Genomic DNA, 12,376 nt, shown 5'->3' with positions numbered 1-12,376 from the left:
ATGGGTAAAAACTGTATAAAAGGAGCGATCCACAGAACCAATTTGAAGCAGTCTCCCCAAGTTGCACGTGGTGTACTTGTCGTGATATCTGTGTTCCCTGCAGCAAATAAACCTTGAATCTTTGACGTCGAAGGAAGTGTCCCGTGTCTCTGTGATTCGTACGCCGGAGCAGGTTACCCACGAAGGTTTCAGGTGTTGTGCCCTGGCACCGCTGGGTCTTAAGGAACCCAGTCCTTCAGAAGTGAAATATTAACATCTTTTTGTGATTTGTAATAAAGCTTGAAAGCTTGAAAATAGCTTGAAACATTGAAAGAACATATTTGAACCAGTGATGCTGTGGTGGTGCCAAGTGATGCTGTGGTGGTGCTGAGTGGTGCTGTGGTAGTGCTGAGTGGTGCTGTGGTGGTGCTGAGTGATGCTGTGGTGGTGCTGAGTGGGAGATGGGGAGAGGGAAAAAAGGAGAGCAGGGAGAGGGAGAGGGTAAAGAGATGGAGAGAGGAGAGAGAGGGGGAGAGAGGAGAGAGAGAGGGGGAGAGAGAGAGGGGGAGAGAGAGAGACGGAGACGGGGAGAGAGGAGAGGGAAGAGAGGGAAAGGGAGAGAGGGAAGTGAGGGAAAGGGAGAGAGGGAAAAGGAGAGAGGGAGGGGAAGAAGAGAGGAGGAGGACGAGAGCGAAGGACGGAGGGGAGAGAGAGGGGAGGGAGAGAGGGAGAGAGAGAGGAGAGCAGGCAGAGGGGGAGATGGAAAGAGGGAGAAAAAGGAGAAGAGGGAGAGGGTAAAGGAGAGGGGGAGAGAGGAGAGAGAGACGGAGACTGGGAGAGAGGAGAGGGAAGAGAGGGAAAGGGAGAGAGTGAGAGGGAAGTGAGGGAAAGGGAGAGAGGGTAGAGGGAGAGAGGGAGGGGAAGAAGAGAGGGGGAGGACAAGAGCGAAGGACGGAGGGGAGAGAGAGGGGAGGAGAGAGGGAGAGAGAGAGGAGAGCAGGCAGAGGGTGAGATGGGGAGAGGGAGAAAAATGAGAGCAGGGAGAATGTATTATCAATTATTGACGGCCAAAAATACAAATAAGCTCTCTTGAATTAATTTCTCAATGTGGCCATCACAATCGGAAAAAAAGATCCCTTTCGCGTGAAAGTAGCACAGCAGATACAAAAATAAGTAGTTTTCTGACAATTCTACTCTACGTGGGGGTATTACAAAGAAAGGTTTCTCAACGCCTCCGAGCCAGCTTGCAGTTGTGACTAAGTCCCTGGGTGGATAACCACATTACCGCACTGAATGGAAATGAGCTGGTTCGAACAATCGAGATCTGTTGCGGATGCCATAAGGAGGGGCAGATGGATCAAAGGAACCCCGAGCCCTCCCCAGTGGGCTGTTTCCTATCCAATAAAGCGTTGCCATGAAACGAAATGGTAAAGACATTCATTTTGGTAACCAGGATAATAGTTCTGTGAACACAACGAGCTAGAAGGAAAACATGTTGCTGGTCTTGCAAACAAGTGACTTTTTGTGCAGCAGTTTTGCATTTCTTTGTAAAACTATGCACTTTTATTTTTGTGGCAGGCGTGTTTACTTTTCTCCGCTCCAATGGCCATGCGTCACGCCACACTGAACAGTATTGTAATGCAACGTCCCATTGTTGGGGCCATACCGCGAAAGCCACAACTATGTGGGTTAATTAATTATGGGTGTACTTGCCATTTTAAAAAACAAATGTGTTAATAAAAAATAAGTCCAGCATATTTTCAATAAAGCAGTAATACAACAAAGTCGTCAAACCTGTTGCGTAAGGAAAGTTTAAGCCCCCCCCATCCCAAAGTACACGGAGGGCCCCTGCTCCGAATTTTATCCGGAGCACTCAGAGCATAGTACTGTGCTGAGGGCCCCCCCCCTGGAGCAGCACCTGCACAGCTGGGTATGCGGTGGCCTGTGCGGAGTCGAAGTGCAGACACAACAGTCACACCTGCAATCAATATCGATACTAGAGGATGGGGTGCCAATGGGGCAGTAGCAAGGGGCTAAAGTAGGCAGGAATCGATACATGGGAGTACAAAAAGGTTGGGCATATAAAGCTGAATAAAAGGTTACAGCACAGAGATAGTTTTGCAGACATGCCATACATTCAGAAATGAAGTGCACTAAAGCTTTTAGATCAAAAGTGCATTTTTGTGAAATGGTGCAGGTCGTTCACTTAGGTTTTTACAAACCACAGATGAATGCAAACTAGGCTGCTCATAGAAATGTATCAAACTCTCGCAGTGTTGGCAGATCGGATGCCTTTGTGTGGCAAACCATCCACTTGCAATAATGCCTCAAAATGTATCAAACTCTCGCAGTGTTGGCAGATCGGATGCCTTTGTGTGGCAAACCATCCACTTGCAATAATGCCTCGCTTAATGCATATGTGGTAAACAAGCATTGGCGCAGCGCGGCAGAAACAAGAGGCACGGCCTGGTGGCAGTGAAACTGAAAGCACGGCCGGCCGGCCGTGTGAAAGCCTTTGATGCAGCAGGGGGCAATTAGGGTAGGAGAATGGCTGGGCTAAGGCAGAGTGCAAAGCCTTTGATGCAGCAGGGGGCGGAGCGGGAAGAGCTGCACCAAGCTGACGATTTGATGCTATGCACGCGCATTTTAATTCATTGCGCTTGCGCAATGAGTTAAAAAGCACATGCACTGCATGGAATCGCCAGTGGAATCGCCAGTGGTTAAACTTTGGATAAGCCACTATAGAGCTTCGCCAGCTATGCGCAAGCGCATCAGCAGGCAAGCCCTAAAAACTTAGATGTGGTAGAACAATGCATGGTGCTATCAACGGCGATAGTGCAGGGCCCAGCAGCAGGTCCATCCGTATGGGCTGAGAGGCAACGCTCCCCACCTTCCTCCAGGCAAAAAGAGTGTCTGTCAGGCTGAACAAAGGTGAACCGGACAGACACACTTCTGGTTCAGGTCAGGCATCCAGGAGCCAGACATGCACTAAACGCACATGCTCCTGAGCTGAACTTTGCCAGGCTGAGCATTTCCCAGCCCTGTGAGCGTGACCTCCTCCGCCTGGCAAGAGTGCCCTGAGGCCCTCCCCCTCGTGACGAGGGGAGCATCACTGATTGCCTCGGACTTGGGCACTTCAGTGTAAGCCCTAAAGTGCTCAAGGCCGATTGTCAATCAGTGACACCTCGTCACAAATTGGGGCGGGTCTGCAGTCTCAATGACCCAATCCCACTCTGTGACGAGACTGGGACTGCTGCCTTCCTTCCTTCATTCAGGGCCTTGGTTTGAGTAGCTCTGGTGAAGAAGCTCTGGCGGAGTGGCTCTGTTGGAGGGCTCCGGTGGAGGAGCTCTGGTGGAGAGGCTCTGGTGGAGAGGCTCTGGTGGAGGAGCTCTGGTGGAGGAGCTCTGGTGGAGAGGCTCTGGTGGAGGGGCTCTGGTGGAGGGGCTCTGTTGGAGTGGCTCTGGTGGAGGAGCTCTGGTGGAGGATCTCTGGTGGAGGGGCTCTGGTGGAGAGGCTCTGTTGGAGGGGCTCTGGTGGAGGAGCTCTGGTTGAGGAGCTCTAGTGAAGAGGCTTTGATAGACAGTCTCTGGGGAGAGGGTCTGGTGGAGGGGCTCTGGTGTGGGGGCTCTTGTGGAGGGGCTCTGGTAGAGAGGTTCTTTTGGGGGGCTCTGGGGGAGAGGCTCTGGTGGAGAGGCTCTGTCTGTTGGAGGAGCTCTGGTGGAGGGGATCTGGTGGATAGACTCTGGTGGAGGAGCTCAGGCTGAGGAATTCAGGTGGAGGAGCTCTGGGGGAAAAGCTCTGTGCAGGAGCTACGGTCGAGGAGCACAGGTGGAGGAGCTCTGGTGGGGGGGCTCTGGTAGGGGAGCTCTGGTGGAGGGGCTCTGGTGCAGGAGCTCTGGTGGAGGAGCTCCGGTGGAGGAGCTCTGGCGGAGGGGCTCTGGTGGAAGCGCTCTGGCAGAGAGGCTCTGGTGGAGAGGCTCTGTTGGAGGGGCTCTGGTGGAGGAGCTCTGGTGGAGGAGTTCTGGTGGAGGGGCTCTGGTGGAGAGGCTCTTATAGACAAGTCTCTGGGGGAGGGGGTCTGGTGGAGGGGCTCTGGTGTGGGGGCTCTGGTGGAGAGGCTCTGTCTGTTGGAGGAGATCTGGTGAAGGAGCTCTGGTGGAGGGGATCTGGTAGGAGCTCTGGTGGAGAGGCTCTGTTGGAGGAGCTCAGGTGGAAGAATTTAGGTAGACGAGCTCTGGTGGAGGGGCTCTGGTGCAGGCGCTCTGGTGTGGGGTTTCTGCTGGAGGGGCTCTGGTGGAGGGGCTCTGGTTGAGAGGCTCTGGTGGAGGGTCTCTGGTGGAGAGGCTCTGGTGGAGGGGCTCTAGTGGAGGGCCTCTGGTGGAGGGGCTCTGTTGGAGTGGTTCTGGTGGCGAGGCTCTGGTGGAGGAGCTCTGGTGGAGGAGCTCAGGTGGAGGGGCTCTGGTGGAGGGGCTCTGGTGGAGGGGTTCTGGTGGAGGAGCTCTGGTGGAGAGGCTCTGTTGGAGGAGCTCTGGTGGAGGCGCTCTGGTGGAGTAGCTCTGGTGGAGGGGCTCTGGTGGAGAGGCTCTGTTGGAGGAGCTCTGGTGGAGGCGCTCTGGTGGAGAGGCTCTGGTGGAGGAGCTCTGGTGGAGAGGCTCTGTTGGAGAGGCTCTGTTGGAGGAGCTCTGGCGGAGGGGCTCTGGCAGAGAGGCTCTGTTGGAGGAGCTCTGGTGGAGGGGCTCTGGTGGAAGAGTCTGGTGCAGGAGCTCTGGTGGAGGAGCTCATGTGGAGGAATTCTGGTGGAGGGGCTCTGGTGGAGGGGCCATGGTGCAGGAGCTCTGGTGGGGGAGCTCAGGTGGAGGAGCTCTGGTGTAGGGGCTCTGGTGCAGGATCTCTGGTGGAGGAGCTCAGTTGGAGAGGCTCTGGTGGAGGAGCTCAGGTGGAGGAGCTCTGGTGGAGGAGCTCAGTTGGAGAGGCTCTGGTGGAGGAGCTCTGGTGGAGGGGCTCTGGTGGAGGAGCTGTGGTGGAGGAGCTCTGGTGGAGGGGCTCTGGTGGCGGAGCTCTGGTGGAGGAGCTCTGGTGGAGAGGCTCTGTTGGAGGAGCTCTGGTGGAGGCGCTCTGGTGGAGGAGCTCTGGTGGAACAGCTCTGGTGGATGGGCTCTGATGGAAGAGATCAGGTGGAGGAGTTCGTGTGGAGGAGCTCTGGTGGAGGAGCTCTGGTGGAGGGGCTCTGGTGGAAGAGTCTGGTGCAGGAGCTCTGGTGTAGGGGGCTCAGGTGGAGGAGTTTAGGTGGAGGAGCTCTCTGTCAGTAAGAGTAAGGTATGTCGAAAGCAAGAAATACACAGTTTTCATAATAACCACACTAAAACCAGGGTTTAAGTGGGCCGGGTCTCAGACGCAGTAGCTATTAAAACCTGTCTTTGAAACGAGTCCCTATCACCCTATGTCAGAGGTCTTCAAACTTTTTGATGCCGAGACCCCCTTGTAAAACCTTTTTAGGCGTAAGGACCCCCTTCTGACAAAAGTTTCTAGAAACTGGTACTCCTCTTCATCAACTTTTGACAACCATAAATGCGCCTGTTAGACCTCATCACATCCCTCCATCATTCATCCACCCACACTTTCACACATCCATCCGTCCACCCTTTCATCCTTCCATCCATACATCCATCCTTTACCCATCCACCCTTTCATCCTTCCATCCATCATTCATCCACCCACCTTTTCACACATCCATCCATCATTCATCCATGCAACCTTTTATCCATTCATACATCCATCCACCCTTTCATCTTCCCATCCATACATCCATCTTTCATCCATCCACTCTTTCATCCTCCCATCCATCATCCATCCACCCTTTCATCCATACATACATCCACCCACCCCTTCATCCATCCATCTACCCTTTCATCCATCCATCTACCCATCATTCATCCCCCCACCTTTTCACACATCCATCCATACATCCTTCATCCGTCCACCCTTTCATCCTTCCATCCATACAGCTTTCCATCCATACATCTATCCTTCACCAATCTATCCTTCATCCATCCACCCTTTCATCCTTCCATCCATACATCCATCATTCATCCATCCACCCTTTCATCCATCCATTCACCCTTCATTCATCCACCCATCGTTTTACACATCCATCCATCCACCGTTCATCCATCCACCCTTCATCTATCCACCCCTTCATCCATCCACCCCTTCATCCATCCATCCTTCATCCGTCCACCCTTTCATTCTTCCATCTATCGTTCACCAATCCATCCATAATCCATCCACCCTTTCATCCTTCCATCCATACATCCATCATTCATCCATCCACCCTTTCATCCATCCATCCGTCCAACCTTTCATCCTTCCATCCATACATCCATCATTCATCCATCCACCCTTTCATTCATCCATCCACTCATCATTCATCCACCCACCTTTTCACACATCCAGCCTTTCATCCATCCATCCACCCATCATTCATCCACCCACCTTTTCTGTGCCTCTCTCATGGGGGGGGGGGGGGGGGGGGGAGAATCAGTATCTCTCTGCGACGTCTTCCTTCTTCTTTCCCACTCATGGGAGGGCATCTCTGTGCCTCCCTGCTGGGGGCGGGGGACGTGTCATGGGACCCACAGCTCCGGGTGCGCAACATCCATTGAACTCAAAGGGCTAAACTACAGCCACTCCCCCAGCCCCTCCCCCCCTTCCCCCCCCCCCCACTTCCAGCTCCCTCCAGCTCCCTCCAGCTCGTGTATGTGAGCCCGCTGTAACAGCTTCAGGGACACACACACAGTCACACCCAAGTACTTGACAGGTCTTAAAAAGACCTTTTACTTGTTAATGAGGCATTGATGTTTTTCACACCTCGGTGTGAATTAGGCCTCCGCCGTGAGCACCCTCGATCAGCCCAACGCCAGGAACTGCACTCTGCAGAATCTGCGACCCCCTTCCCAGGACTCCACGACCCCCCTGGGGGTCGCGCCCCACAGATTGAAGACCGCTGCCCTATGTGGACGTCCTTTACAGGGGAAACACGGATACATGTCTCAACATCGATATCTGGTCAGTGAGATAGCTTCTTTTTTTTACATTTCACAAGATTTCCTTCATTTACTTCCCCAGGTGTATTTGGTTTTTCAAGGTCGCGGTTTTCGGTGGTTCTGTTCATGCAGCTCACTGATCTTGTATGGAGAGTCCTGTGAAGCTGCGGCTCTGAGCGGGTGTTCACAAAAGGACACGATACCAGCGTGGAACAAACTAAACACAGGTGTGTAGCACGGAAGCCGTGGGCGGGGCCGAGCGCGGAACATGGGAGGCCCCTTCGACTGCTGGTGGGGTGGTAAAATACAGCAATGTCAGGGTTCAATGGGTCCTTCGGGGCTCTGGTGCCACTGTACCTGCTGCACCAATGATAACTATGCCCCGGACTAGAAGAGGGGGAACAACTCATACTATAAGGAATGAGCTGAAGGTCCCTCTTTCATTCTCTCTCCCTCCCTCTTTCATTTTCTATTTCCTCACAACCTTCGTCTCTTTTTCCCTCTCCTCCCTTCTTCAGTGTCCCCTTTCTTCGATTCTCTCTCTTCCTCCTCCTTTCGTCCGCACACGTCTTTTCCCTTAATGTTTCGGTCTCTTTCGCCTCCTGCTCCCTCCCTCACACACACCCTCTCTCTCACTGAATATTGCCCCTACCCCAGGAGTTCCTCGCCCCTTTTCTGCTAGCTCATCTTTCTTTTTTTGAGGTTCCTAAATCTCCCTACAACGTCTCTCGCGTCATCTCTTATCCTGTGTGTGTTCATGCCCGTCACATTCCCGCACTATATGTGGCAGGTTCGACTGGAGCAAGAAACAGTTTTTATTACTGCCCGTGCATGGCTACAGATGAATGTTCACGCGTTCACTAGCATTTCACTTTCGTGTTTACATTAAAAAAGTGACGTGTACAGCACGGTCTGCCATAGGTCCGACCAGGCAGGGAAGGAGCTACCCCCAGAACCCCACCCGCCCTCTGGCCTGTGCCTGCAGTGGGAACTGTGGCGGCACGTGAAACCTCTTTGGGCCACAGGTGAGCGCAGCCCCGTGCGACCCCCAGCTGCTGCGCAGGCCACGCAAGCCCCGTGCGACCCCCAGCTGCGACCCCCAGCTGTTCTGTCCACGCAAGTCCCGTGCGACCCCCAGCTGCGACCCCAGCTGCTGTTCTGTCCACGCAAGCCACGTGTGACCCCCAGCTGCCGCGCTGTCCACGCAAGCCACGTGCGACCCCCAGCTGCGACCCCCAGCTGCTGTTTTGTCCACGCAAGCCACGTGCGACCCCCAGCTGCGACCCCCAGCTGCTGTTCAGTCCACGCAAGCCACGTGCGACCCCCGGCTGCTGCGCAGGCCACGCAAGCCACGTGGAACCCCCTGCTGCTGCGACCCCCAGCAACCCCCCAGGTGCGCGCTGTCCGCGTGCTTATCATAAAAAAAATAGCAACAGCTGCTCGTTCTGCAACTGTCCGCGCCAAGCTCCTTGTCTCTCGTGGACACCGGGGTCTGTAGAATCTAAGGCAGCCGCAGCTCCGTAATGTGTCCAAGATAAATACAGCAGCTTCTAGCGCTGGGATGTGCGGTGCTTTCGCACTAGAGGACATAACACCACCGGTCGATTCCAGAAATGTGTGTTAGGAATAGGAAGATTTAAAAAGCACCGCCACGTCAGATTATCGACTCCCACCCGGAAACGAAGTGTTGGCCCTTTACCCATCACTACATGTGCATGTGCCTGAGTGGAGAAGTGTGGCTAAATGGTTAGAGCGGCAGACCCTGATGCAGAGGTCTAGCCCGGGACCAGGGTTCAATTCCCCGCCTCAGCGGGTCTTGGGCTCAAAAATTCCACGGACCTGATAATTCTCGCCTCGGTGCCTATCCCAATCATGGAGTCCCACTGTGCAACTCTGGGCAATAGCTTGCTTAATCTCCACAACGGCCCGCACAACGCTAAGGATGCCTGGCCTCCACCTTGGGGGTGCCCAGGAGTGGACGCCTCACAGGGAAAGCCAGGATGGGTTCCACAGCGGTATTCGTACAAGCGCCTTGAGACCCTTGCGGGTGAGTAGTGTGCTATACAAGCATCAATTTACATTTACAGACACAGAACGGGTGCACGCCAGGCCCTTTCAGAAGGGGCGGTGAGCTCTGCGCAACTGAATACTTCAACAGTAGCAAAAAGACAAGATGGGTGCGGGCGAGACGCCCAGACCAGATTATGGGAGACCCCTGTAGGGTCAAAGCACACACATGATTCACCCATACCCTTCCTGGGTCTGCATAATCCCCGCTAGCTTCCTCCCACACAGCACCTTTCAGGTTATGTGGTTGGCCCTCCTTCGCCTGGGGGAAACATATCAGGACATTGTTTACTTTGTATGTCCTCACAAATTATTTTTGCTGAACATTCCCCAGCTCGGCAAACACACCTCCAGATCGTGTTTCCTGGCTTGGCACCAACTTTGTAGAATGCCCACCCCCTACACCCAAGGGCAAGTCACCGATATATCTATTCTTTCAGCAGATATCTTAAGACAAGGCTTTTCTCAGCTGTGCAGATGATGCCAGTGAGTTATGCCAGCTGCTCGCTTCTAACACAAACCCCACCAAGGACCCATTTTCCATCTTTCCTTTCCTTTCTTACCACGTGTGGTCAAGCCCTCCTTGACATTCAACAAGTACATGGTTTCAACCACTATAAACCAATGCAGTAGGGGTTTGTTAGACATGCAGACCTACCTGTTCCGGCCCCTGGAAGCAGATCCTGCAGAGCGGTGTCCTCATGCCACTGTCCAGACTGCTGCCCAGAGAGTACCTGTCCTCCGGCTTCCCTTTGCAGCAGTCTTCGGAGGAGGTGCTGTTGTGCAAGCATGAAGTCTGGTGCTGCCCCGCTGACGCCGCGCTGCTCCATTCGCCCTCTAGGGTGGCGCTCTCCGCCTGCGACCCCCAGTCTTGGCTCAGTGTGTTATTGTTGGCTGCGTAGCTCAGGTCGCATTCGCCAAGGTTCATGGGCAGGGGCGGAGTTGGAGGGGTCCGCCGTAGCAGGAACTCTTTCAGGTCATTGAACAGCCGGCGGCAGCGGCACTTGAGCAGGCCCTGGTGACGCAACATCTGCCTGGGAGTAACGAGTCCACAGTACCACAAAATCAAGCTGGCTGTTATTAACATGTGCCTGTTTTCAGGAGAAAGGGAAAGAGAAAAGTGCAAGGGATCCAGAGGTGGTCTTGATTTGGTCTCAGTCCTTCTGCCTTCTCCTAACCATGGCCGTAGGTACAACTTTACCCTGTTGGCAGATCTAGAACCCGCTTTGGGAGATCACGTTTGCGTCACACCCCTGCGTGCATTTGAACCCTCTAGAATCCAAAACGACGTTGTACGATTCAAGACGACTCCTTGGGAATGCTTGGAACGCTTTGTGCATCTGGAACCCTCTTGCTGAATACCATCCACATTTCCACAATCCTCACCGGACATCACACGTTGCACCTTGACCGGATCCTGCACGGGTGTGCCTGTAACACTCACGGTGCATAACAGATCCCCCAGAGTAGATCTTGTGCACTTTACAACTTCCAGGGTCCTCCTTGGGAATTCCCATATTTCACAGCAACAATTCCATTCCTTGGGAACATTGGGTAAGTTTCAGTAATCGTGACCTAACATGATCATCTCAGCTTTCCAACATTTTAAGACAACTTGCCAACTTTCCTAATCCTAGAAGATGTTATAAACAGTTGAATCCTTCAAAACTTAGATCTTTTATAGTTGAACCCTCCAGTATCTAAGGTGATCCTAGTCAGTTAAATCCTGCTGAATCCTACAGCTCTCACCATTTAACCCCAGGAATAATGGATCTTATACAGTAAAACCTACAAGCGTCTCTCAAGATGTCTTACAGTTTAGCCTTACAGAATCCAAGGTCTCTTACAATGTAACCATCCTGAATTCTACATCTTGCACTTGAACCCTCTACACACCTAGAAGTTATCCAGGTGATCGCCCGAAATCCTGAAAGATTTGTGGATCTGAATCTTCCAGATTCAAAAACGGATTGCGTGGTTAAATCGTCTAGGATCCTATAAGAACTTCTGTAGTTTAAATATGAAACCCCCAGATTCGCAAAAGAGCCTCGCAGTTGCACCCTCCGGATTCAGAAAGGATGGTGGAAAGTTTAAACCCTCAATCTCAGACCAGCTCTTACAGTTTAATCCACCGGAGTCCAAAATGTTGTGCAAGAGAACCCTTCAGAATACTGAAAGGTGTGGGACATTAAATCCTTCAATCCTTCGGGGTCTACTCAACCCTAACGGAGGGTGTCCAGCTGAAGCCACTCCAAGGATCCCCTCTCTTGCGAATATTAACCCTTTAGAAGTCTAGCTCTTTCACTTTTAGACATGCGGCCCAGGAGCGCCCCCACACAATATTTAGATGTTGATGCAAACGCAAATTCATCTAAACATTCAATCACTGAATTTCAGCGCGGCTGCGTTAATCTATCTGGGGATATTTTCTTATCCACTACTTGGCATGTCCAAGTTTTCTCCTTCCTCTTAACTACGGGGTAAGACATGGAAGGGTTATGTATTAAAAGGCATAATATTCTCAACAAATGCCCCCGCTCCGCTCAGGTAGTTTGATGAAAAGCCTCTTACCTCCTGGACATTAATAATCCAGGTCCGTGTTTTATTAGAAGTGATGTATGTTGTATTTCCATGATAAATATTAAAGACCCCTTGAAAGGATTCGTTAAGATTTAATGAGCGCGCGCTAATGCATCTGGGATTGTCTTTAGTTTGGAAGAAGTGAGGGCACCTCTAGACTCCAGTTCCTGGATATGCTGCGCGCTCCCACGGTGGAAGGCACATCCACAACAGAACCACTTCTAAAAAAGAGCTCTGGTTTTAGGGAATGGACCTGGCAAGAAAGGATGCTCGTCTACCAGCTGAGTTGAGGACTGTGGAGCCAAGGAGATCTGCTTTCTAATCCCGGCTCCTCTACTTGACCAGTATTGTGTGACCCTACGCAAAGTGCTTTCTCATAAAGTTTTCCTCATCTAACAAACCCGGGATCACTTAGACACAGGAAAATAACAGCAATAAGGTTTAAAATTATCAGGTCTAGGGCTCTCTCCTAGCGAGCGAGTCTCCCTTACAAAGGCAAGAGGGCAAGGAATATGGGGGTCACTGAACCGGGCACTAACTACGGTCAATTAACTGGACAGTAGAGGGCTGGTTAATATAAACAGCGACACAGTAGGCACATTTAAAGATAATCGTCCGGAAGCGGTTGAGAAAAATGTGAAGGAAATATATAAAACTAGAAAATCCAAGATTCTTGAAAGAAAGGTTTGCAATTGTTAGAGGTGAG

General features: G+C 52.4%; 1 protein-coding gene across 1 annotated transcript in view; it reads right to left on the bottom strand.

The window, feature by feature from the left end:
• MARCHF4 (membrane associated ring-CH-type finger 4) overlaps positions 1-11,000 on the bottom strand; it is a 537,832-nt gene extending 526,832 nt beyond the window's left edge. The window contains exon 1 of the mRNA XM_086958464.1: positions 9,749-11,000. Coding sequence (XP_086814590.1) covers positions 9,749-10,177 — 429 coding nt within the window. The 5' untranslated portion in view covers positions 10,178-11,000. The remainder of the gene's footprint in view (positions 1-9,748) is intronic.
• Positions 11,001-12,376: the final 1,376 nt, after the last annotated feature.

This window comes from Lissotriton vulgaris, chromosome 2_1 (assembly GCF_964263255.1).
Source record: "Lissotriton vulgaris chromosome 2_1, aLisVul1.2, whole genome shotgun sequence".
In the NCBI taxonomy this organism is placed as follows: Eukaryota; Metazoa; Chordata; class Amphibia; order Caudata; family Salamandridae; genus Lissotriton; species Lissotriton vulgaris.
This window is presented reverse-complemented; position numbering and strand designations above follow the sequence as displayed.